Below are 26,670 nucleotides of genomic sequence, written 5' to 3'. Positions count from 1 at the left end.
TTGTACATTCTATGAGTTTTGACAAATATATAATGTCCCGTACCCACCACGACAACATCATACAGAATAGTCGCACCTCCCTAAAACTCTCCTGTGCTCCCCTATTTATCCCGCCCCTGCCCCCCAAGTCCCGGCCATCAACAATCTTTTTACTCTCTCTACAGTTTTGTCTTTCCCAGAATGTCATACACTTGGAACCAGACAGTATATAACCTTTCAGCTGGGGTCTCTCGCTTAGTAATACGGGTGCCAGTATCTTTTGACTCTTACTTTGCAGGTTACATCCCACTAAAAAGGATATCGTTTGGGAAGGAATTTCTGAGAACTGGTCCCTCCTGGGCCATTGGGCTGTGTGGTGTAAGGCTCCCGGCCCAGTGATCACTGTGGAACTGTCAACCTGGACAACTGCATGCTTAGACAGGTCCCCAGTTACTATGGACAGAATATAGCAGCACACGCCCAATATGCCACGGCGAATCATGCAGAAGTACGTATCACCTTTGTTTTTGTGAACAAAAAGCTATTTCTTAGAATAAGAAAAAAAATGAGTCTCCAATAGGATTAAAGCGGTAGGTACCACATAGTGGGTCCAAATTCCCCTGGGGAATAGCTCCACCCTAAGATGAGGAAGGTTTTGAGAGGCAATATGATATACTCAGGCTAAATTAGATCTAGGTGTGACCACCACTCACCGAACACTCTAGGGTACAAAATATGTATCCGAACTGTACCCAGGCCATGAGTGCACAACGGCAACAATACGTGTGGCGGAGTAAGCAACACTGTCCCACAGAGAGAAAAGGGCTTTAGGGGAGACGGGTGCTGGTGTATGTACGTGGGACGAGCTGAATTCACTTTTAATGAGAAGCAGCATTCCAGGGGAGGATTTGTTAATTAGAATAAATAGACTGAAGTGAGCTATCTTGCAGGAGGAAGGCAAGAGAGTCAGCGTGGGTCAGGCCAATGCAATAAATTAACGCTGATAATTCTAGGACCCATCTGTTGTCGGGAAACAGCTTACACCCTGACCCACCAGAGCCTCTTGACTATTTTAATACAGACGGAGGCTGAAGTAGCCACGGGGCAATGGCCCTCCATCCTAGTTGCTGAGCCCCAAGGGGCACACCTATGGGAATCTCATGGACCTCCAAACCTATGGAAGCCCTCTAGGGGCACCTGTAATTTACACTGATGCACCATGACCACCCTTGACCCAGGAATAGACCAAAATAAGACATATCCTGAAGTACAGTTAGCAGAGAAAGGACTTTTACTCTGAATACCACCTGTGTTCACCCTGTAGGCGGGAGGTAGGTCCTGCTATACAACAGCACATGACGGAAACCAATCTCAGTACAAGCCTGCGAGCTGAGACAGGGTGACTGGCTGTGTCCCCAGCTGACTTGGAACCCAGAAACAACTGAATCATGGCCAATGTAACAAAGCCTCTCCATAACAACATCTGGTAAGTGGCTAGGGCCAATTCTGTTGGGAAGGCATAACAAAGAGCTCTATAATTCTTACTGGTTTGTTTTGTAATGAAACTGAATTTTACCATGACTATACTTCACATAGGTGTAAAACACTGGCATTGTTGGTAAGATTCAACTACTTTATATAAATAAGTCTATGATAATACTGATATTGATGACCAAATGTATTAGGAGATTGAGTCAAAGCCTTCTCAGAATGTAATACTGATGGAAAATGACCAGCCTGAGGAAGAACTGCATTTAGCTAACCATCAACTAATTTCTATGCTAAACAATTCTCCACAAATTTACCAGAGAGTACAAATAGAAGAAGATGAAGGGAGGAACCAAATGAGTATAAAAATATGAAGATCCACCCCTACCCCACACTGGCTCCTCCAAACGTTAAGCATCTTCATACTGATCCACTTGCTGTATCTGTTATATAAATGCTACACTAAATGTAGATAATCAGACAAATATGATTGTTTTGCTGTAAGAGGGCCCAGGTCGAGGGCCAGGGACGTGGTCTGTGCAATAAAAGATTAACTCAGCAGGCTTGGGTTTTCAAACCCTGCACCTTTCAAAAAAAGATTTGGCCCTTGACCAGCTCCTGGGAGATAAGCTCTAAACCCTTGGAATAGCTCGCCTGATAAGAGCATCTTTGTTTATCTGGGCCGAGGAGGGGAGGAGAAGGGGAGTGACTGATATGGCATACCAGGCATTTTTGTGAGGTGATGAAAATGTTCCAAAACTGATGATGGTGATGGTTGCATAACTCTTCGAATATACTAAAAACCATTGAATTGTACGTTTTAAATGGGTGAATTGTGGGTATGTGAATTATGCCTCAATATAGTTATTAAACAAAAAGAATCATGAAATCCTACACAGGACAGAAAATCAAACAGGAATGGTAGTTCAGATTACATCATCTTGGTTCCTGCACGTCTAACCTCTCTGAACACAACACCCCCACCCCACCCCCTCTGCACTTCCGGGTCACAGCCCATGTTCCCCTCTAGGAGAGCAGGGCTGTGGCTTTTTTTTTTGTTCCTTCTCCCCAAAGTCCCTCAGTACATAGTTGTATATTCCAGCTGTAGGTCCTTCTGGTTGTGCTATATGGGATGCCGCCTCAGCATGGCTTAATGAGCAGTGCCATGTCTGTGCCCAGGATCTGGACCGGTGAAACCCTGGGCTGTGGAAGCAGAGGGTGCGAACCCAGACACTTGGCCACAGGGCCAGCCCCAGGGCTGTGGCTTTTTACCTGGGTTTGCTTGATCAGCTGATGGAGCTCTGTGAGAAGTTCTGCAATTCGGGAATCAGCAGACACAAGGGCCATGGCATATGGGGGCACCTGGGGTGGAGGAGGAAGAGAAGAGAACTTCATTAGTGACTCTGGCAGGTTAAATCGTACCCTCCAGAAAGATACGTTGAAGTTCCAACCCCTGGTACCTGTGAATGTGCCCTTATTTGAAAAGAGGGTCTTTGCAGATGTAACAAAGATGTACGTTAAGATGAGGTCATACTAGGGTAGGGTGGGCCCTTAATCCAATATGACTGGGCTCCTTATGAGAAAAGGAGAAGAGACACAGAGACAGACACACAGAGAACACCAGGTGGAGAGACGGACACACACAGAGGGAGGTCAGCCATGTGACAGAGGCAGAATCAGAGTTACGCAGCTGCAAGCCAAGGAATGCCAAGGGTTGGAAGCAACCGCTGGAGGCTAGGAGAGGCATGCAACATTTTTTCCTTCTGAGCACCCAAGAAGGAACCCCTCCTTGGGTTTGGAACCAAGTCGACCCCTCGGTTTTGGAATCCAGTCTCCAGAACTGAGAGAGAATATATTTCTGTTGTTTTAAGCTGCCCAGTTGGTGGTAATTTGTTACAGCGGCCCTAGAAAAACCAACGCAGTGGCAAGTTGTCCTGGAATTCTACCCCAATCCAAGGATGTCTGTATTTAATGTGTTCAACCAAGTCAAGGAGTACTTATGCAGTACCTTTCAAAAGCAGCATGCCCTAGGAGAAGGGGCAGAGCAAAATGGCGGGGTGAGCTGACCCGGGATTCTCTCCCCTCCAAAATACAACAAAGGATTGGAAAAACTGAATTTCAGAGACTAAATGTAATGCCAATATGTTAGAGACCTACAATACCAAGAAGGCGGAGATCATAAACCCTACTTACGGCCTCGGAGGCGCTGGAACGGTAGGAGAGAACGTTGCTCCCTCCCCTAGAGTCTGTGATCGCTGCGGTGCGGGTTGGGAAGGAGCAGGGGAGGGGCCACACGACCGGGGGATGTCCAGGACTCCTGCCGCTGGTTCAGTGGAGACCCGCTGACGGGGGGGAAAGCTTCCGTCCACGGGGACCCCATAAACCCAGGGCCTCGGGAGACCAGAGAACAGAACTGATCTGAACCCAGACCTGCGCGTGTAACAGCCCCTCCCCCCCGGCAAAGCCAGTGGGCGCAGCCATCTTGCCCCAAGGCGGAGAACTAACACGCCGCTCTCGACCCCCATCTAGTGGTGACAGGCTGTAACTGCAACTGAATTCTACCACCGTGAGAAAAAACCGCTCCTCTACCATCCAGCAATTTATAAAAGCCCCAGACCAGAAGGAAAACAATAAAAACACAGAATTAAGTCCTGAGGACTTGGAATTAGGTAAACTAAGTGATAATGAGTTCAGAGCAGCTATAATCAAAAAACTCAATGACGTAGAAAGATAGAGAAACAAGCCGAGTTCTGGAGTTATTTCACAAAAGAGATAGAAATCATAAAGAAGAATCAAACAGAATTACTAGAGATGAAAAACACAATGGCCCAGACAAAAGAGAATACGGACTCCCTGAATGCCCGTGTAGACACCATAGAAGAGCAAATTAACATAACTGAAGATAGACAGGCTGAATGGCTCCAGACAGAGGAAGAAAGAGAACTAAGAATTTAAAAAAATGAGGAAAATCTCCGAGACATAGTGGATTCAATGAGGAGTAAGAACATAAGAATCATAGGAATTCCCGAGAACGTGGAAAAGGAAAATGGAGTAGAAAGTGTGCTTAACGAAATTACTGAAGAGAACTTCCCAAATCTAGGGATTGACGGAGAAATGTGTGTAGAGGAAGGTTTCAGATATCCTAGATTTGTCAATGTAAAAAGACCTACTGCAAGGCACATAGTAGTAAAATTGGCAAAAAGGAAAGATAAGGAAAGAATACTCAGGGAAGTAAGAAAAAAGAAGAGAATAACCTATAAAGGAGCCCCTATCAGACTGTCAGCGGATTTGTCTACAGAAACCTTATGGGCTAGGAGAGAATGGAGTGACATATTCAAAGCTTTAAAAGATAAAAATCTTCAGCCAAGAATACTCTATCCAGCAAGAATTTCCTTCAGATATGAGGGAGAAATTAAATCTTTTCCAGACAAACAAAAGTTAAGGGAATTTGTAACTAAAAGCCCTCCACTACAAGAAATCCTCAAGAAGGCTCTCACACCTGAAAAGAGAAAAAAGGGAGAAAGGGGACACAATCCACAGACTAGGGAGACCGATGGATAGAACCAGAACAGGATAGCAAATATTCAACTATAGCATTAGGGTCAAGGTAAGGAAACTACCAAAGCAAGGACGATCTTATCACTCTAACTACATATTCATAACATGAGTTGGAATAAGAAATGAAAATAATTATTTAGGAGGGGAAGAGCAAAGGGTCTAAATCAGTATTGGTCAAGTAAGTAAGAGACCACCAGAGAACAGACTATATTATACACGAGATTCTAAATAGAAACTTCAAGGTAGACACTAAAATAAAGTAGAGAACAGAGTCACAAATCAAAAATAAGGAAAAATCTAAGAAACCCAGCATAAGAAATTGCAGTATTAAATGGGTAGGCTAAAGCACACAGGAAAAGAAACACAGGAAAACAAGATAATGAGCAACAGATTGACAGCATTAAGTCCACATGCATCAATAATCACTCTCAATGTGAACGGATTGAACTCTCCAATAAAAAGACACAGAGTGGCAAAATGGATTAAAGAACAAGATCCAACAATTTGTTGCCTCCAGGAAACACACCTCAGCCCCAAGGACAAACACAGGCTCAGAGTGAAGGGGTGGAGGACAATACTTCAAGCTAATAGCAAGGAAAAAAAGGCAGGTGTTGCAATTCTTATATCAGACCAAGTGGATTTCAAAATAAGACAAGTAATGAGAGAGACAGAGGGACAATATATAATGATCAAAGGGACACTTCATCAAGAAGAAATAACGCTTATAAATATCTATGCACCCAACACAGGAGCACCAAGATTCATAAAGCAACTATTAACAGATCTAAAGGAAGATGTTAAAAACAACACAATAATAGTAGGGGACCTCAACACCCCACTCACATCAATGGACAGATCATCTAGACAGAAAATCAACAAGGAAATAGTGGAGCTAAATGAAAAACTAAAACAAATGGACTTAAAAGACACATATAGATCACTTCACCCTAAAAGAGCTGAATACACATTCTTCTCAAGTGCACATGGAACATTCTCAAGGATAGACCATATGTTGGGAAACAAGGCAAGCCTCTACAAATTTGAAAAAATTGAAATAATAACAAGCATCTTCTCCCATCATAGTGCCATAAGGCTAGAAATTAATTACAAGAAAAAAGCTGAGAAAGGCACAAAGATGTGGAGACTAAACAACACACTACTGAACAAGAAATGGATCATTGAAGAAATTAAAGAAGAGATCAAAAAATACCTGGAAACAAATGAAAATGATAGCATGCCATACCAACTCATATGGGATACAGCAAAAGCTGTATTAAGAGGAAAGTTCATTGCAATACAGGCACATCTTAACAAACAAGAAAAATCCCAAATAAGCAACCTTAAAGTACACCTAACTGAACTAGAGAAAAAAGAACAAATAAAGCCCAAAGCCAGCAGAAGGAGAGAAATAATAAAAATCAGAGCAGAAATAAATACTATTGAAACAAAAAAGGCAGTTGAAAGGATCAATGAAACAAAGAGCTGGTTTTTTTGAGAAAATAAATAAAATTGACAAACCTCTAGCCAGACTTACAAAGAAATAAAGGGAGAAAGCTCAAATAAACAAAATCAGAAATGAAAGAGGAGAAATAACAACAGACTCTGCAGAAATACAAGGCATTATGAGAGAATACTACAAAAAACTATATGCCAACAGAATGGATAATCTAGAGGAAATGGATAAATTCTTGGACTGCTACAATCTCCCAAAGCTCACTCAAGAAGAGGCAGACAATTTGAACAGACCAATCACAAGGAAAGAGATTGAAACAGCAATCAAAAGCATCCCAAAGAATAAAACCCCAGGACCAGATGGCTTTCCTGGGGAATTCTACCAAACTTTCAGAGAGGATTTAAGACCTATCCTTTTCAAGCTATTCCAAAAAATTAGGGAAGATGGAACACTTCCTAACACATTCTATGAGGCCAACATCACGCTGATACCAAAACCAGACAAGGACAGCACGAAAAAAGAGAACTAAAGGCCAATATCACTGATGAACATAGATGTAAAAATTCTCAACAAAATTTTGGCAACCAGAATTCAGCAATTCATCAAAAGGATCATACATCATGATCAGGTGGGATTCACACCAGGGACACAGGGATGGTTCAACATCTGCAAATCAATCAACGTGATACACCACATCAACAAACTGAGGAATAAAAACCACATGATCATCTCAATAGATGCAGAGAAAGCATTTGATAAGCTCCAACAGCCATTTATGATAAAAACTCTGAACAAAATGGGCATAGAAGGAAACTACCTCAACATCATAAAGGCCATATATGACAGACCCATAGCAACATCATACTCAATGGGCAAAAACTGAGCGCCATCCCCCTGAGAACAGGAACAAGACAAGGAAGCCCTCTATAACCACTCTTATTCAACATAGTACTGGAGGTCCTGGCCAGAGCAATCAGGCAAGAAAAAGGAATAAAAGGAATCCAAATAGGGAGGGAAGAAGTGAAACTCTCGCTGTTTGCAGACAGCATGATCTTATATATAGAAAACCCCAAAGAATCCATTGGAAAACTTTTAGAAGTAATCAACAACTACAGCAAAGTTGCAGGGTATAAAATCAATTTGCATAAATCAGTAGCATTTCTATACTCCAATAATGAACTAACAGAAAAAGAACTCAAGAACACAATACCATTCACAATCGCAACAAAAAGAATAAAATACCTTGGGGTAAATTTAACCAAGGAAGTGAAGGACCTATATAATGAAAATTACAAGGCCTTGCTGAGAGAATTGGATGACGACATAAGGAGATGGAAAGACATTCCATGTACATGGATTGGAAGAATAAACATAGTTAAAATGTCCATTCTACCTAAAGCAATCTACAGATTCAACCCCATCCCAATCAGAATCCCAATGACATTCTTTACAGAATTAGAACAAAGAATCCTAAAATTCATATGGGGCAACAAAAGACCCCGAATTGCTAAAGCAATCCTGAGAAAAAAGAACATAGCTGGAGGCATCACAATCCCTGACTTCAAAACATACTACAAAGCTACAGTAATCAAAACAGCATGGTACTGGTACAAAAACAGGTGCACAGATCAATGGAACAGAATTGAAAGCCCAGAAATAAAACCACACATCTATGGACAGCTAATCTTCGACAAAGGAGCTGAGGGCATACAATGGAGAAAAGAAAGTCCTTTCAACAAATGGTGCTGGGAAAACTGGAAAGCCATATGTAAAAGAATGAAAATTGACCATTCTTTTTCACCATTCACCAAAATAAACTCAAAATGGATGAAAGACCTAAAGGTGAGACCTGAAACCATAAGGCTTCTGGAAGAAAACGTAGGCAGTACACTCTTTGACATCAGTATTAAAAGGATCTTTTCGGATACCATGCCTTCTCAGAGAAGGGAAACAATAGAAAGAATAAACAAATGGGACTTCATCAGATTAAAGAGCTTCTTCAAGGCAAATGAAAACAGGATTGAAACAAAAAAACAACCCACTAACTGGGAAAAAATATTTGCAAGTCATATAGCTGACAAAGGCTTAATATCCATAATATATAAAGAACTCTCGCAACTCAACCACAAAACATCAAACAACCCAATCAAAAAATGGGCTGGAGACATGAACAGACATTTCTCCAAAGAAGATATACTGATGTCCAATAGGCACATGAAAAGATGCTCATCATCGCTGATCATCAGGGAAATGCAAATCAAAACTACACTAAGATATCACCTTACACCCGTTAGAATGACAAAAATATCTAAAACAGCAACAAATGTTGGAGAGGTTGTGGAGAAAAAGGAACCCTCATATACTGCTGGTGGGAATGCAAACTGGTGCAGCCACTATGGAAAACAGTATGGAGAGTCCTCAAAAAACTAAAAATAGAACTACCATACGATCCAGCCATCCCACTACTGGGTATTTATCCAAAGAGCCTGAAGTCAGCAATTCCAAAAGTCCTGTGCACCCCAATGTTTATTGCAGCACTGTTTACAATAGCCAAGACGTGGAAGAAACCTAAGTGCCCATCAACAGACGAATGGATAAAGAAGATGTGGTACATATATACAATGGAATACTACTCAGCTGCAAAACAGAACAAAATCATTCCATTTGCAATAACATGGATGGACCTTCAGAGAATTATGTTAAGTGAAATAAGCCAGTGAGAGAAAGATAATCTGTGTATGACTCCACTCATGTGAGGAATTTAAAATTATGGACTAAGAACAGTTTAGTGGATACCAGGGGAAAGGTGGGGTGTGGGGTGGGCACAAAGGGTGAAGTGGTGCACCTACAACACGACTGACAAACATTAATGTACAACTGAAATTTCACAAGATTGTAACCTATCATTAACTCAATTAAAAAAAAAAAAAAAAAGCAGCATGCTCTGGCCCCAGCTCTGCTGCTACTATCCTGACCAATGATTCAAGCATTCTGGTCTCCATTTTTTTTTCTTGAGAATTAACCCTGAGCTAACATCCACTGCCAATCCTCCTCTTTTTGCTGAGGAAGACTGGCCCTGAGCTAACATCTGTGCCCATCTTCCTCTACTTTATATGTGGGATGCCTGCCACAGCATGGCTTGACAAGCGGTGTGTAGGTCCACATCCAGGATCCAAAATAGCGAACCGCAGGCCACCAAAGCAGAGCATGTGAACTTACCCACTGCGCCACCAGGCCGGCCCCTGGTCCCCATTTTTTTTAACCAGCAAAATGGGGACTCAAAAGACAATTTCCTAGTGATAAAACTGTAGCCACCCCTGACGCAGGAAGGGTTAATAATCACTGGAAAAGGCTTGCCAACAAACTGTGACCCGGAGGTGAGAAGGCCGGTTAGCCAATGACGGGTAAGACCTCCAGGAGGAGGCAACCTAAGCCAGGCATCGGTCGTCCGGGGGCACAGGTGGAGACACAATATCGATATCGGGAGCAGGAGGAGCTGTTGCCTAGGAGGCCTTGCCTGCTCCGAGATAAAAATATACGAGCACAGCAAAAACATGATAATATCAAACAGAGGCCGAGGGACGGCTCCTTGAGAAATCACTAAGAATTCTTGGCATTCGCTAATTACTTCATCCAGAACACCTGTGTACGTTTAACAGCTGTAAGCTATGTATATATTGAAACACTGGTTATAATAAACTCAGAGTGGCCATCAGCCCTCTCCACATCTATCCTGATGTGTACATTGGACTGCGACACCGACAAAAACAGTTACTTTCTTACCGTAAATGGGAGAATTATTGACTACTAAAAAATATCTGACTTCAGGTAAGATGAATGTATACTGATGAAAATAAAATACAACAAAAAGTAATTAGAAAAAGAATAAATGACAATAAAAGGTAATAAAAGGAGGAGTTATCCTTGCCTAGTTATTTTAACTAGGTAAAAATGGACATATGCCTAAAGATAAAGGTAGATTGGAAAAAAAACAAGAGGAAACTTTTTAGGGTGCTGAAATTTTCCATGATACCCTGCCTTTTTAGAAAGCTTGTTCAATTAATACATATCTCTATACCTATACAGATCAGATTCACACTGAACAGAATAAACTCTTCCCCCACTAATAAATTGTGAACTCCATGTATTTAAATATTCATATTTTCTTAAATTCTATGCTTCTGTTTATCAAAAAAGTAATATACAACCTAGGAATAGTGGAGGAGCTTCCTCAACCTGATAAAGGGTATCTATGAAAATCCACAGCTAACATCATACTTACTGGTTAAAGACTGAAAGCTTTCCTTCCTAAGGTCAGGAACAAGTCAACAGTGTTCTGGAGGTTCCAGTGAGGGCAAGTCGGCAATGAAAATGAAATAAAAGAAGCCAAATTGGAGAGAAAGAAGGAAAACTATCTCTATTTGCAGTTGACATGACCTGTATACAGAAAATCCTGAAGAATTCACTAAACAACTATTAGAACTAATAAAAAGGTTACAACTAATTGCAAGGTCACAGGACACAAGATCAACAGACAAAAGTCAATTGTGGGGCTGACCCCGTGGCCAAGCAGTTAAGTTCGCGCGCTCTGCTTTGGCTGCCCAGGGTATCACTGGTTCAGATCCTGGGCGCGGACATGGCACCACTCGTCAGGCCACGCTGAAGCAGCATCCCACATGCCACAGCTAGAAGGACCCACAATTAAAAAAATACACAACTATGTGCTAGGGGGATTTGGGGAGAAAAAGCAGGGGAAAAAAAAGAAGATTGGCAACAGCTGTTAGCTCAGGTGCCAATCTTTAAAAAAAAAGTCAACTGTATTTCTATACAGCTGTGAACAACAATCCACAAATGAAATTAGGGACCAGCCCCGTGGCCGAGTGGTTAAGTTTGTGCGCTCCGCTTCAGTGTCCCAGCTTTTGCCGGTTTGCATCTTGGGTGCGGACATGGCACCGCTCATAAAGCCATGCTGAGGTGGCATCCCACATGCCACAACTAGAAGGACCCACAACTAAAAATACACAACTGTGTACCGGGGGGACTTTGGGAAGAAAAAGGAAAAATAAAAAAATCTTAAAAAAAAAGAAATTAAGAAAACAATTCCATTTACAATAGCATCAAAAAATAAAATACTCAGGAATAAATTTAACCAGAGAGGTGCAAAATTTTCACTCTGAAAACTACAAAACACTGTTAAAAAAATTAACGAGACCTAAATAAATGGAAAGTTATCTCACGTTCATGGATCAGAAGACTTAACAATGTTAAGATACCAATACTCCTCAAACTGATCTATAGTTTCAATGCAATCCCTAGCAAAATCCCAGCTGGCTTCTTCGCAGAAATTAATAAGCTCATCTGAAAATTCATATGGAAATTCAAGGGATCCAGAACAGTGAAAACAATCTTAAATGAAAAACAGTTTTCCCAATTACAAAGTGTACTACAAAGGTACAGTAATCAAGACGGTGTGGCACTGGCATAAGGATGAACATAAAGATCAACGGAGCAGAACTGAGAGACCAGAAATAAACCCTTACATCTACAGACAATTGATTTTCAACAAGAGTGCCAAGACAACTTCATGGAGAAAGAACAGGTTTTTTTGATAAATAGTGCTAAGACAATTGCATATCCCCATGTAAAAGAATGAATTTGGACCCCTACCTCAAACCATACACAAAAATGATCTAAAGATTTTTTTTTTCCTCCCCAAAGCCCCCTGGTACATAGTTGTATATTTTTAGATGTAGGTCCTTCTAGTTGTGGCACATGGGATGCTACCTCAGCATGGCTTGATGAGCAGTGCCATGCCTGCACCCAGGATCCGAACCGGCGAAACCCTGGACCGCTAAAGCGGAGCGTGTGAACTTAACCACTTGGCCACGGGGCTGGCCCCCAGGCAAAAATGATCTAAATAGACACTTCTCTAAAGAAGTTATACAAGTGGCCAATAAGCACATGAAAAGATGCTCAATATCATTAGCCATCAACAAAATGCAAATCAAAACTATGAGGAGTTATTTCACACTCACTAGGACGGCTATAATCAAAGAGGCATAATTAGTTTTGGCAAGGATGTGGAAAAATTGTACGAATGGATAAAGTATGGTATTATCTATACAATGGAGTATATTACTCGACAATAAAAAGATATGAAGTACTGATACATGCTACAACACGGATGAACCTTGAAAACATTACGCTCAGTGAAAGAAGCCAGACACAACGGACCACACTGTATGATCCCATCTATACCAAATAGCCGCAACAGGCAAATCACAGAAATGGGACAGGGAGGACGTTGAGGGAGAAAGGAGAGTGACTGTTAATGAGTAGGGGCCCTTCTGGCCAGGTGATGAAAATGTTCTGAAATTGGATTGTATGGATGGCTGCACAACTGTAAATATACGAAAAACCACTGAATTGTACATTTTAAATACATGTAAATCCCCATCACCCCCAGCCCTGGGCAAACACTAATCTACTTCCTACCTCTATAGAGTTGCCTATTCTGCACTTCATTTCTTTTTATTGCCGAATAATATTCCATTGTTTGGATAGACCACATTTTGTACATCAATTAATCAACTGATGGACATTTGGGTTGTGTTCACTTTTTGGCTATTATGAATAATGCTGCTACGAATACTCGTGTACAAGTCTTTGTGGACATATTTTCATCCTCTGGGTATATACCTAGGATGGGAATTACTGGATCACATGGTCACTTTATGTTTAATCTTTTGAGGAACTGTCAAACTGTTTCCAAGGTGGGTGTGCCATTTTTACATTCCCATCAGCAATATATGAGGGTTCCGATATCTCTGCATCTGCACCAACATGTATTATTGTCTATCTTTTTGATTACAGCCATCCTAGTAGGTGTGAAATGGTAACCAGTAGTTTTGATTCCCATTTCCCTGATGGTTAATGATAATGAACATCTTTTCATGTGTTTATGGGCCATTTGTGTATCTTCTTTGGAGAACTGCCCTTTTTCCCATTTTATTGGGTTATCTTTTTTGAATTGTGTCTTATGAAGCATGTTTCTAATTTTATGAAGCCAAATTTATCTATTTTTTGATTGCTTGTGAAATTGATGTTTTTTTCTCACATGTGCATCACTATTTTTATACCACAGCTTTATAGAAGGCATTTTAATATAGAGAAGAATGTGTCCCTTAAAAAAAAAAAAGTCTAGGGGCCCCGTTGCTGAGTGGTTAAGTTCGCACTCTGCTTTGGCAGCTGGGGGTTTGCCAGTTTGGATCCTGGGCACCAAGCTACACACCACTGGTCAGGCCATGCTGTGGCAGCAACCCCACAGAAGAACTAGAATATACAACTATGAATATACAACTATGTGCTGGGGCTTTGGGGAGAAAAAAAAAGAGGAAGATTGGCAACAGATGTTAGCTCAGGGCCAATCTAAAAAAAAAAAGTCTAGTTGCATTAACTAGAACCACACAAAATAATGGATCTGGAGTTTAGAGATTGGAAGTGGATAAATTTGAGAATGATCAGCAGACAGGTCATTACTAAAGTCTTGGGAACTGATGACGCTAGGGATTGTCTGCTGAGTGAGAAAAGAGGGAGGCGGAAAGAGCCCCACTGAGCTACAAAGGTGAAGGCGGGGACCGAAGATGAGAGCTCAGGGAAAGGTCCTGGGAAGGAATGAATTAGTATGGAAAAGGGTTGTTCTCTCCGCTAAATAAAGCAGGAATCCCGGTCAGAACCACCTGCCTTCTCCATGCCCACACCTGTGCATGTTAAAATTGGGGGCGGTCCCACAACTGGGCAGCTGGATTTTACTTTATCCTGCACCATCACAACACAGACAGCAGGCACTCCCACTGTGCTGCGGGCGATCCAGTTACCCTTCCCTGATGATTCTGTCTGACATTTCAAACCTTCTCTCTCCTCGCTACCTTTGCTCCTGCCCTTGGATCTGGGTCTGGGGCCCCTTACCTGATGTCTGAGGTTCCTACTTTACTCAGAAGAGAAGCCAAGAGACTTGATTCCCATTATCAAAATGAGGAGCTACTATGAAAAGGAGCAGCACCTGTCAGCTGTGCCTTGCCCTGCAGAGGGAAAAACTGTCTATGTACTTACTGAAGACCAGCCCCTCCTCTGTGCTCTTGGACCATCTGATACTCCTTCCCTAAGCTTTAGGAACAAACAAGCATACTTCAGGAGAGCCCATCTTCAAAAAGAAGAGGAACTTCTGAAGCCACGCTCACCTCCAGCTCCCCACCCATCTCTGTTCTTCTTCACGGCAAAACTTCTTGTCCAAGCATATGCCTCTACATCCTCGCCCCCATTTTACTTTTCAACCCACTTCAATTTAGCTTATGTCCTCATCAGTCCAGTGAAAATTCTCTCAAGGGAAGAAATAACCCCCTACACATCAAGGCATTAGATCCTTTCCCGCTTTATCTGACCTGACCTGTTAGCATCTTGACACAGGTGCCCACTGCCTCCTCCTCGGACTTCAGGGCCTTCCTCCTGCGGGGTTTGCCCCCACCTCCCCTGCGCTCCTCCTCAGTCTCCTGGGCTGGCCTCTCTCCTGCCTGTCCTCCAAATGCTGGCACTCCTCAGGGCTCGGGGTTGGCCACCATCCCACGCACTCCTAGGTCTCTCCAGCCACCGCCTTCCCACCCCCGATCTGTGTGATTACATCTCCACCAAAGCAGGACAGTGTACACGAGGGGATGATTAGCAATACCAAATGCCACAGAAAAGGGCTCAGAGCTGTCTCCTGAACCTGACAGGACGTTACTGAGGACCTCAGGGAAAACACTTTCAGTGGGAGACAGAAGCCACCATGCAGGAGGGGTGTGGTGCGAGGAGTAAATGTAGATGCTACCTCCTGTTAGCAGGGCTGTGACACCAGAGAGAGGTGGGGGAGGCTTGAGGCGGAGACACAGTGGCTGGAGGAGTTTACAGGTGGAGGAAATATGAGTGTGTTGGCTGAGGGGTGGGAGCACGCCAAGTCCAAGGGAGAGGAGGCTGAGGGATGGGACCTAGCCCTGAGACACATCCAGTGTCATCTCTCATTTGCTACATTCCTTCTGGCCTGTCTTACCTACATACAAACACAGATGTCCTGTCCCACGCCATCCCACTCTTCAAAGAGGCTGAATGGCATGCCCCTTCTCCTCCTTGCCAAGGATACAAACGTTACACTTTTTTCAAGGACCAGTTTAAGACTGGTCTTGCCTGAGTAAGCCTAACTAAGCCAATTTTTCTCTCGTTTGACTCTTCCTGGAATGTACCTCAACTTTCCAACCTACCTTTATAAACTGGCTTTCTAGCCAGTTGATGTAGGTAGATCTTTTCTTGTCCAACCAGAGTGGAAGCTCCTCAGGCAAGAACAGCCATCTCTGCTTTCATCAGCAATCCCCTTTCTTCAATAAACCCACTGATAAGTAGTGTCAGGCACTTGGCAAGAACTTGGTCATTTTTTCTACTTCACACACCACCTCTCTCCTGCCCTGACCACCAGCCCGGAAGTTAGCTCCATTCTGAATTTCCCATATCACCTAATCCAAACTTCTTTTTCCAGTGTAGGCTTTTTCCTTGGCTCCTGCAAGCTACCACATTATCAACAATGAACCACATGGTACTGACTCCTGAATCTATCCAGACGGCTTCCCCAAGATTCAGAATCTTACATTCTCATGCCAGCTGGACATCTTGACCAGAGAAGACCCCAAATCACTACTGCCAACAGACATTCCTTACACGAGTCTCTCTACTTCCGTATGCCAGAAATTTTCTATAATAAAAAAAGTTTTTAAATTAATGCTCCAGAAAATATTCTAAAATTAGATTATGGCAATGGTTGTACAATTCTGTGAATGTACTAAAAAAAAGCCACCCCAATGAATTATACACTTTGAATGGGTGAACTGTATGGTATGTGAATTGTATCTCAATAAAAATGTTGAAAATCAGCATGTCCAAAACCAAACTCATCATCTCCCTACCCACCCCACCCTCAAAACTCCTATGTGGAGCCTGCTCCTTCTCTGTTGATGTTACCATAACCCATTCAGCCACCTATGCTGGAAACTGAGTTATTTTCAAATCCCCCTTCTCCCTCAATCCCCATGTCCAATCATCACCACTCCTGTCAGTTTATTGCCCCAATAAATCTGCCCACTTTTTTTTGTTTTGGAGGAAGATTAGCCTGAGCTAACATCTGCTGCCAATCCTCCTCTTTTTTGCTGAGGAAGACTGGCCCTGAGCTAACATCCATGTCCATCTTCCTCTATTTTATGGGAGACGCCTGCCAGAGCATAGCTTGACAAGCAGTGTGTGTGTCCGCACCAGGGATACGAACCGGTGAACCCCAGGCTGCCGAAGCAGAGATGCAAACTTAACTGCTGCGCCACCAGACCAGCCCCAATCTGTCTGCTTTTTATCCTTCACTCATTGTTTCAGGCCATATTAGGTTGGTCTCCCTGTAGCCTATGCAGCAGTGGTCCTAACCGGTCTTCCTTCCTGCATTCGCATCTCCATCACATCCACCCTCTACACAGCCCCAGAACCATCCATCTACAAGACTAGTGTGGTCATATTCCCCGACCAAAGCTTTCAACCCCCTGCCTCCAGGATAAGCCAAGCCCTTGACACAGGACACAGGACTCCATAGAGAGGCTTCCATCTCCACCTCCTCCTGACTCATTACTGTCTGCCTCACATTTTGTGTTCCAGCAATACTGAAATGTTCCACTTTTGACCAAACACCAGGTAATTTCTTATCCCCATGCTCTATGTTTATGTTGTTCCCTCTATCTGGGATGTCCTCCCTGTAACCAGATCACCCCCAATCCTCTGCCTGATTATTCTCTAAGACCTGGCTTACTACCAAGTCAGCTCCTCCACTAATCACAGACAGAAACCCCCAGTCTCCTAGGCGAGTTAAGTTACCTTTCTCTGTGTTCCCATTGTACCCTGTGCATCTCTCTACCACTGTGCCTACCAATCACATCCAAATTCTCTTTGCATTTGTCTCCTCCCCTAGCTTGTCCAATCTCTTGAGGGTGGGCATCACTTTATCCTCTGCACCTAGCACAGAGCTGGCACACAGTACTCACCATCCTCACTTCTACTCCCATCCACTCCTCAACCCACTGAAGTCTGGCTCTCCCCGAGTCCCCAGTGAGCTCCTGGACCTTTCTGCTGTACTGAACACCTGACCACACGCTGCTTCTCAAGGCTCTGCTTCAGGCCTCCAATCTCCCCTATTTCTCTAACCACCTCGCATGGTCTTTCTGCTGCCCTCCTCCTCCACCCCAGTGGAAGATCACCTCAGGATCATCTTCTCATTGGCTGCAAGGCCCCATATTCTGAAACTTCCAAATCGGTATCAGCCCTGACCTCTCTCCAAGACTCCCAACTCAGACTTCTAGCTGCCACTTGAATAACTCAAACAAGATGCCCCTGAGACACCTCACATTTTCTGTCCTGCAAGGCTCTGCCTTCCAGATGTTGGTTAATGGAGTCTGTCACTGTCCAGCCAGCTTCCCAAGCTGGAAATCCTATAGTCATCAATTCCTCCTTTTTGCTCATCTCCAATCCCCCACCTCCTGGATCAACCTTCATGTCAGATTCCATTGATTTTGCCTCAGAAATTTCTCTCAAATCCGCCCCCCTCTTTTCCACCACACCTGTTACTGTTTTAGCTTAGGCCCCCATCACATTCCACAACATCACCCCATCTCTGTCTCATTATGGTTAGACACAAAGCCTGTTTCTATTGAGGAGAAAAAAACCTAACTTTGAGTAGATAATATATGCATACAGTAAAAGAATTCAAATGACTCAAGAAGTACAATGAGGGGCTGGCCCCGTGGCCGAGTGGTTAAGTTCTCGAGCTCCACTTCAATGGCCCAGGGTTTCGCTGGTTCGGATCCTGGGCACAGACATGGCACCACTCATCAAGCCATGCTGAGGCGGCATCCCACATGCCACAACTAGAAGGACCCACAACTAAAAATATATACAACTATGTACCAGGAAGCTTTGGGGAGAAAAAGGAAAAATAAAATCTTTAAAGAAAAAAGAAGTACAACGAAATCTCCCACCCCCAGAAGCAGCCACTATTGTTTCTTGGGTATTTCTCCAGAGACATCCCATGATTATACAAGAAAAAAAGTTATGTATCTCATAAAAACTTTTGCGAATGGCAGATGCAGAGACAGACAGACACACACACACGAGATGGAGGTTGAGACTTTCAGCAAACCCAAGTGAAAAAGCTGACCCACGTGGTCTGGAGGGGAAGGAGTAGGTCAAATACCAAACAGGGAGGGCCTCCTCCTGCCACCAGCAGGCAGCAACCGGAGAGGAGGGCCCCGTTTTTGAAGAGAGACCTGTTGAAGGCCTCCGACACTCGGCCCCTACACCACTTATCAGAATCCCCACACATACAAACGGTGACTTGTGATTTTTAAAAAGCTTTTGTCTCACTTCATTTTTATCTAGTGTGAAATAATTTTGAAGTGCTGAGATGACTGACAGGATTCTGGAGGATCACTGTGCCTGCTGGGTAATGCCCTGCCTAGAACAACCTCATTTTATGATTTGACAACACACTCCTGCCATCTCCAGATCCTGTCAGCGGTCAACTCTCAAAGTGACCAGCAAGCTGTTTCCACTACTCTGATGACCCTTCTGCCGGGACCTAACCAACAAACGGCAGCACAGTCTCACTACTCAAACGCCCTCTCTTCTCTGGGGCACCCACCCAGGCAGTCAGCGGCTCCCCAGAGCACTCTAGCCACCCCGCTTTTTCTAATATTTCCTAATTTAGGTGGAAAAAATAGTACAACATTAAAGAACATCTTAAAGCAAATCTCAGCAATCTAAAATGATTTTCATTTCGGATGCCACCTTCTGTATATGCAGTATAATTGCAATCACAGTGTATGCGCTCTGTTAAGACTGCTTTCTCATTGTGTTGGAGTCCACTTCTCAGACTTCTAGCCCCTTAAGTACACGTCTTAATCATCTTTGTATCTTAGCACCCAAAATAGAGCCTGAAACATAGGAAGGTTTTGGGAACCATTTGTCAGAACCTACTCTGGTGAACAGGGAAAGAGGCAGACCGCATGCCCAGCGGCGACAGAGGCATAAAGTCACTTAAAGAAGTGACGTATGCCACCTACACTAAAGCCATCAGGGAAATGAACTCACGTGTATTTTAAGAGTGTTCCAAGGAGGGGAATGGGGACGGAACAGCTGTAAGGTTCTCAGAAAGCCATGTGCTCACCCTGCGGGAGTTCTTTAACCTTTCTGAGTCTCAATAAAAACCAGAGCTCTCACCCGCAGATCAGCTACGTAAGGTCGGTCCCAGGCAGTTCCTGGCACAGCGCACACTTAGTGAATACAAGCTGCTGAGATGGGGATCAGGGGACTGCCAGGAAAGAAGACAGGGACTGCAGTGAGTTGAGCAAAGCAGTCAAAAGCACAAGCAAAAGAAAACACTGATGCATCCCAAGCCAGGGGAGCACCCTGAGATGCTGGACTGTCTCAAGACCACGCCATTTAAGGGGGCTCTCCTGTTTGAGCTTTGCCTCCTGGGTAGCACCCTGCCTAGGAGAACTCCCTCCTTTTATGATTTCATAACAAACTACTGCTATCTCTGGATCCAGTCATGAACCGGAATTTACTCAGAAAACACCCCCAACAGAGGCAAAGGTTTCTGCGGCTCTCCACTCTGAGAACGCCACGCCTGCTGGTGCAAAGCAAGTGGCAGCAAGGCACTGGGGACTGGAGCCATATCTGACCCAAAGGCCAGGCAGCTCCCAGCTTGGGGAAAACAGCTTCCAGCCCAAGCTGCCCGTCAGCAGAGTCCAAGGGTCCCAGCTGATCTCAGCACTATTCTCAAACCACGGAATTAGGTTAGGAATTAAGCAATTCCTGCAAAGTTTCAGGCATTCTTATGAATTTTGAGGCAAGGTCCAGGACTCTAAACTCTTTTGGGTCCCAACACTCTCTTCCTTCCACTGACGCAGAAGGCCACACCCTCTATTTCTACCCACAGAGAGAACTACTGTTCTGGTATTTTCCACTGTAGATTAGTTATGCCCGTTCTAGAACTCCACAGAAATGTAATCATGCCATCCACATTCTTTAATGTTTACATTCTTTCCCTTAACGTGTTTTTGAGATTCTCCAGTGTTGCTGTGTAGCAGGAGTTTGTTCCTTTCTACTGCGGAATAGCATTCTGCTATAGGAACAAACCAGTTCTATTGTGATGGCACGTGGGCTATCTCCAGGTTTTGGCCATTATGAATAAAACTGCTCTGAGCAGTCATATGTCTTTTTTTAGACATATGTTCATTTCTTTTGAATAAATACTCAGGTCTGAGGTGGATATTTTATAGGAAACTGCCAGACCAGACCCTTTTCCTGAGTAGCTGTCCCAGTTTCCACTCCTACCAATAATGTATGGACGTTCCAGTTGCTCTATATCCTTGCCAACATACAGTGTTGTCATTTTTACTTTAAAAATTTTAGTCATGCTAGGGACTGGCCCGGCGGCGCAGCGGTTAAATGCGCACGTTCCGCTTCTCGGTGGCCAGGGGTTCGCCGCTTAGGATCCCGGGTGCAGACATGATACTGCTTGGCACGCCATGCTGTGGTCGGCGTCCCACATATAAAGTGGAGGAAGACGGGCACGGATGTTAGCTCAGGGCCAGGCTTCCTTGGCAAAAAAAAAAGAGGAGGACTGGCAGCAGTTAGCTCAGGGTTAATCTTCCTCAAAAAAAAAACAAAAAAAAACAAACTTTAGTCATCCTAGCCAGTGTGAAGTGCTATTTCACGGCGGTTTTAATTTATACCTCTCTGGTGACTAATGACATTGAGAACCTTCTCAAGTGCTTATTTGACTTCCTTTATTTTCAATTCAGTGGCTTTTTAGTGTACTGACAAAGTTGTGCAACTATCACCACTATGTAATTTTAGAATGTTTTCATCACCCCAAAAAGAAACCTTGTACCCATCAGCAGTCACTCCCCATTCCCTCCTCGGCTCAGCCACTGGTAACTATTATTCTACTTCCTGTTTCTACGGATTTGCCTATTCTGAACATGTCATATAAACAGAAACATACAATATGTGGCCTTCTGTGACTGGCTTCTATCACTTAGCATAATGTTTTCAAGGTTCCTCCATGTGGTAGCACGTATCAGTACTTCATTCCTTTTATGGCTGAATAATATCCCACTGCATAGATAATATCACATTCTGTTTTTCCATTCATCAGTTGATGGACATTTGGGTAAAATAATTTTTTTTTTTAAAAGATTTTATTTTTCCTTTTTCTCCCAAAGCCCCCCGGTACATAATTGTGCATTTTTAGTTGTGGGTCCTTCTAGCTGTGGCATGTGGGACGCTGCCTCAGCATGGCCTGATGCGCGGTGCCATTTCCATGCCCAGGATTCGAACTGGTGAAACCCTGGGCTGCCGCAGCGGAGCGCGCAAACTTAACCACTCGGCCACGGGCCGGCCCAATAAAATAACTTTTATATAAAGAATTTGGAACTCCTTCTCTGTGGTTATCTTCTTTCCAAGATGGGCCTTTATCATGCGACAAGGCATTAAAAAAAACGACAAACAAATGAGAGACTCGCCAGTGCCAATCCCTTCTTCTGGGTGTCTGCAGTTAGTTACTGCCTGCTTTCGCTTGCTCTCCAGTACCTTCAGATAGCAAGCAGTCTTTTATATTTTGTGCAGAGTTTATAATCATTATTTACATAAAGGTTGGCCTGATATGAGCTACTCCACCATTACCGGAAGCAACCTCTGAATACACTGCCCAGCACCTTTTCTCCATTTTGGTAACAGTACTCCAACTTCCCTTTGGGAAACGATCCCCCACTTTCATTCTAAGGATGGGTCTATGACCTGGGCCCATGAAAATATTACATTCTCCCTGACCACAACGACTGGTTCAGGCAGAGACATGTGACCCAGGTCTGGCCAAAATCAATTTCAGATCTTTTGCTGGAGCTATCTGCAAAGGATACCCTCTTTCAGTTGGTTGTTAAGAGAGTAGCATAGAAGCCTGGAACTGATGGAGGCTTTTGCCTGCTAGAGAGAGAAACCAACATGGAGGAAAGCACAGCTGAAAGACAGAAAATACTGGTGACGTAATTTAGGATTCTGGATACAACCATGCCTGAAGCTGGTATACCCAGGACTCCAGTTAGAGTCAGTAGACACTCCTTTTCTGCTTAGGTTAGTTTGAGTTAGTTTTTTGTTATCTGCAACTGAGAAGTCTGACTAATAGGTAATTCTTAGGGATCCAGGTTGCAAGGTGGAAGCACATATTGATTGCTAAACATTCAGCCTAAAACTGTTCTCTGGCCCCTCTACTAGCAGCCGAGGCCTCATACAAGCAAATTCAAACATCCTATATTTAAGCCACTCTAAGATTAATCCCTCAGGGCTTAAGACAATAAGAGCTTTGTTCTGAGTCAAAGGGAAGCAAGGCATCTAAGACTCTCCACTCAGATCCCATACCTTCAATGCAGTCACCATAAATAAGAATCTACAATTGTCAACTGTTTTAAAAAAAAATTAAGGAGAAGCGACGACTTCTTTTTTTTCTCCTAGTACCTACCATGCTTCTGTACTGAAGCTTACACAAGTGATTCTCGTGGAAACCTTACAGCAATCCGAAAAGCACACCCTCCTCACAGCTGGCGAAACTGAAGTTCAGACAGGTTAAGTTACACCAGGGAACCCAAGAAATACAAGTAGCTGAGCTGGGGCTGCAAGACTGCAAACTCTAAAATCTACGGTCTTCCTCCAACTTCCAAATTTTGTCACAACTGCGGCATATTCAATAGCAAAAGAGATCATGGAAGTAGAAGCATTTTGTCTACTGTAAACTGCCAATCAACTGTTAGGTTATTATGATTACCCTGAAAGTGTCACCAGTAAGATGGTGTCTCACTATGGCATCTGAAAAATAGAGCAGGAAAATAAAGGTAATAATGACAGCTATTCCTTACAGAGTACCTACCTCGTGCTGAGCACTTTTATGTAGATTATCCTATTTAACAGTCCTAACAATCCTGCAAAGTAAGTACTATTCATTTAGCACTGTGGAAACTTGAATCTTGGAGAAATAAACAACTTCACCAAGGTTACAAAAGGAATAGCGGCAAAGGTGGGCTTCAAATCCAGATACATCTGACTGCACAACCTAAGCTTTAAGGGCTCAGAAAGCCCTTAGTATCATCAACATCCAACTCCCATTAGTTCAGTGTCCACCAAACTACCATCCACACCACTGATATAGTGACCACATATCCTGAAGTGACATAAATTGGGTATTTTTTTCCAATGCAGATGATTCATCCAAAGTCTAAACGAGATTCATTTTTAAAACCTTTGTAAGAATCTTTATATACAAATTTAGAATTCAGAAAAAAAGGCCTGCGACTTACCGCATGTCCCAACTTCCAGCTCCACAAAGTTGGTGGCTAAAACTATGGACCCTAATGGATCTACCAAATGAGAACAGAGGGCCTCATGCTTGGGCCAGGTATTTCTAAAATGGACACTCTGGTTTACGAAACACTTTCAAGGCACTGCTTCACATCCTGGACAGCGCCTCTCAAACAGCCCTCTCCTACGGACCCTACCCTCCAATAAGACCAGCGAACAATTCCAGTGCCCCCAACTCAAACAGGTAAACTTTCATCCTTCTGTCGTGCCTGCCCAAGCTGCTATGCCTGCCTGGAATGCCCTTTCATCCTTCCTCCACTTCCCCCCAGAGTCTCTCAAATTTACTCATCATCCAGGGTCCAAACCAAACGGCAGCAAAGTTGATGCTTTTACAGCAGTACTCGCCAACCTTTCTCACACCACGGCACGCAGAGAACACGGTAATATTTGTACGGCATGCTGGGGTAAAAGGGAAAAGCTGCTCACAGCCATAAAAGCCTGGCAGGGTGATCCAGCTGCCCCAGGCTCCTCTCATCTGCCCTGATGCCAAGGGCAATCAAAACTTCCAAAGCAGGGGGCCGGCCCCATGGCCGAATGGTTAAGTTCGTGTGCTCTGCTTCAGCGGCCCAGGGTTTCACCGGTTCGAGTCCTGGGCGCGGACATGGCACCGCTCATCAAGCCATGCTGAGGCGGCGTCCCACGTGCCACAGCTAGAAGTCATCCACAAATAAAAGAAAAATACACAACTACGTACTAGGGGGCTTTGGGGAGAAAAAGGAAAAATAAAAAAATCTTTAAAAAAAAAGTCCAAAACACTGTACACAAACTTCCATTCTTGCACTTGTCACACATACACCGAGACACTAATTGTTTCATTTATTTGTCTCTCCTGCCAGACCACAACTTCTCAGAAGACAGGGATACAGTTTTATGCATTTTATATTCTCAGCAACTAGCACAGGGCCTGGCACCTACTTAAAGTCCTCAAAACAGACTGCTGAACTGAGCTGAATCCTGGTAACCTCTTAAAACAGTCTTTTGTCTTAGAAACACTGCAACAATTCTGAAGCTGGACCATTCGATATCTTCTCCTCCCCGATCACAGAAAAAAAAAATTGGCTGCTATCAACACGTTCTAAGAGGGATTGTCTACCTCCCATCTATGGAGAAGAGGTACTTCCCCTTTATAAATTCACTCATTCAATAATATTTATCAAGTACCTACTCTGTGACAGGCATGATGGATATACAGCAGTGAATGAGACAGTCTCTGCCTTGCTATAGTCCAGAAAGGAACAAAGATATTAAACAAATAGTTCCATACACTTTTTTGTGGGTGAAATAACACTCTAATAGAGACACAGAATAGATAAATGGATAAATCTAAAGAAATAATGACAGAGAACACCAAAAACTGAAAACAAATTTTCAGGCAGAACGGACCCACCAAGTGCCAGAGAGAATACTTACAATTAGACACCCAGCAGTGAAACTTCAAAGCCTCAAGCATAAATACATGCTAACAGAAGGATGGAGAAGGAAGGGGGGGAAGCAAAAGATGCCAAGAATAACTCAAGTGCCTGGCTTAAGCAACTGAAAGAATGGGAGGACTGGGGAAGGTGAGGTGTGTGGCGGGTAAAACTCAAAATTTCAGTTTTGGACATGTTTGAGATGCTGATTAAACATTAAGAGGAGATGTCACGCAAGAACAGAATATAAGAGACTTGCCCCTGGCCGAGTGGTTAAGTTCGTGCACTCTGCTTCGGCGGCCCAGGGTTTCGACGGTTTTGGATCCTGGGTGCGGACATGGCACCACTGATCAAGCCATGCTGAGGCGGCATCTCACATGCCACAACTAGAAGGACCCACAACTAAAAAAATATATACAACTATGTACCGGGGGTGCTTTGGGGAGAAAAAGGCGGCGGGGGGGGGGGGGGGGGAAGAGCTGAATATAAGACTGTGGAGTTCAAGGCAGAGCATTGGTTGAAGATGGAAATTTGAGAGTTAGCACAATACATGGTATTAATATTTAAAGCCTTGAAATGGATAACTCCCAGCAAGTGAACACAGAGAACGGATCCAGGATGAGGCCTTGGGGCAGTGCCACCATTAATGATAAGGAAGAGGAGCAAGAATCAGCAGAGAGGCCAGAGAAGAGCTGACGCTAAAGACGAGAATGTTCTGCAAGCCCAGTGAAGAACACGTTTCAAGAAGGAGCAGTGATAAACTGCATCAGACACTGCTGTGGGACTAGGAACTAAATACCGAATCTGGCGACCTAGAGATCATTGGTGACTTTGACAAAGAGCTGTTGCAGCAGCGTGGTGGGGACCAATGCCTTACTGGAGTGGGTTCAGAACAGACTCGGAGGAGAAAAGGTGCCAGTGAGTAGAGCCTGAAGCTTTGGCTGCAAACCGGGGGAGAGAGACGAGAAGGCACCTGCAGGAATCTGGAGGGAGAATGAGGTTATTTTGTTAAAATGGGCACATCTCGAGCATATAATAAAAAACGCCAGTGTTCGAGGCTCACCCTCAGCCCTCACCTTCTCGCGCTACAGCTGGGTAGCCCGTCCCTGCCCGCCTCTGCGCCAAGCTCGGCCAGCCGCCGCTTCCCACCCTAGCAGGGCCGGCGGCGCAGGCGCAGATCTCAAAGCCCGGCGCGGGCCTTCCCTCCCCGAGCCCCGCCTCGCCCGGCCAAGGGCGCGTGCGCACCGCCCCTCC

The 26,670-nt window shown here is 43.9% G+C and overlaps 1 protein-coding gene across 8 annotated transcripts in view; it reads right to left on the bottom strand.

Annotated features, from left to right (window-relative positions):
• SGF29 (SAGA complex associated factor 29) overlaps nucleotides 1-26,670 on the bottom strand; it is a 38,772-nt gene that overhangs the window by 11,718 nt on the left and 384 nt on the right. For 2 of the 8 annotated variants that reach the window (XM_046665344.1, XM_046665347.1), the window contains exons 2-3: nucleotides 26,294-26,399; nucleotides 2,740-2,829 (exon numbers count right to left, since the gene is read on the bottom strand). In XM_046665344.1, the coding sequence (XP_046521300.1) occupies nucleotides 2,740-2,829; nucleotides 26,294-26,399 (196 nt within the window). Of the gene's footprint in view, nucleotides 1-2,739; nucleotides 2,830-3,660; nucleotides 3,695-14,924; nucleotides 14,946-26,215; nucleotides 26,255-26,293; nucleotides 26,400-26,492; nucleotides 26,579-26,670 lie in introns of those variants that run through there. The other 6 variants (XM_046665345.1, XM_046665348.1, XM_046665346.1 and 3 more) reach the window with 5 other exon arrangements.

This window comes from Equus quagga, chromosome 7 (assembly GCF_021613505.1).
Source record: "Equus quagga isolate Etosha38 chromosome 7, UCLA_HA_Equagga_1.0, whole genome shotgun sequence".
Taxonomy (NCBI): Eukaryota; Metazoa; Chordata; class Mammalia; order Perissodactyla; family Equidae; genus Equus; species Equus quagga.
This window is presented reverse-complemented; position numbering and strand designations above follow the sequence as displayed.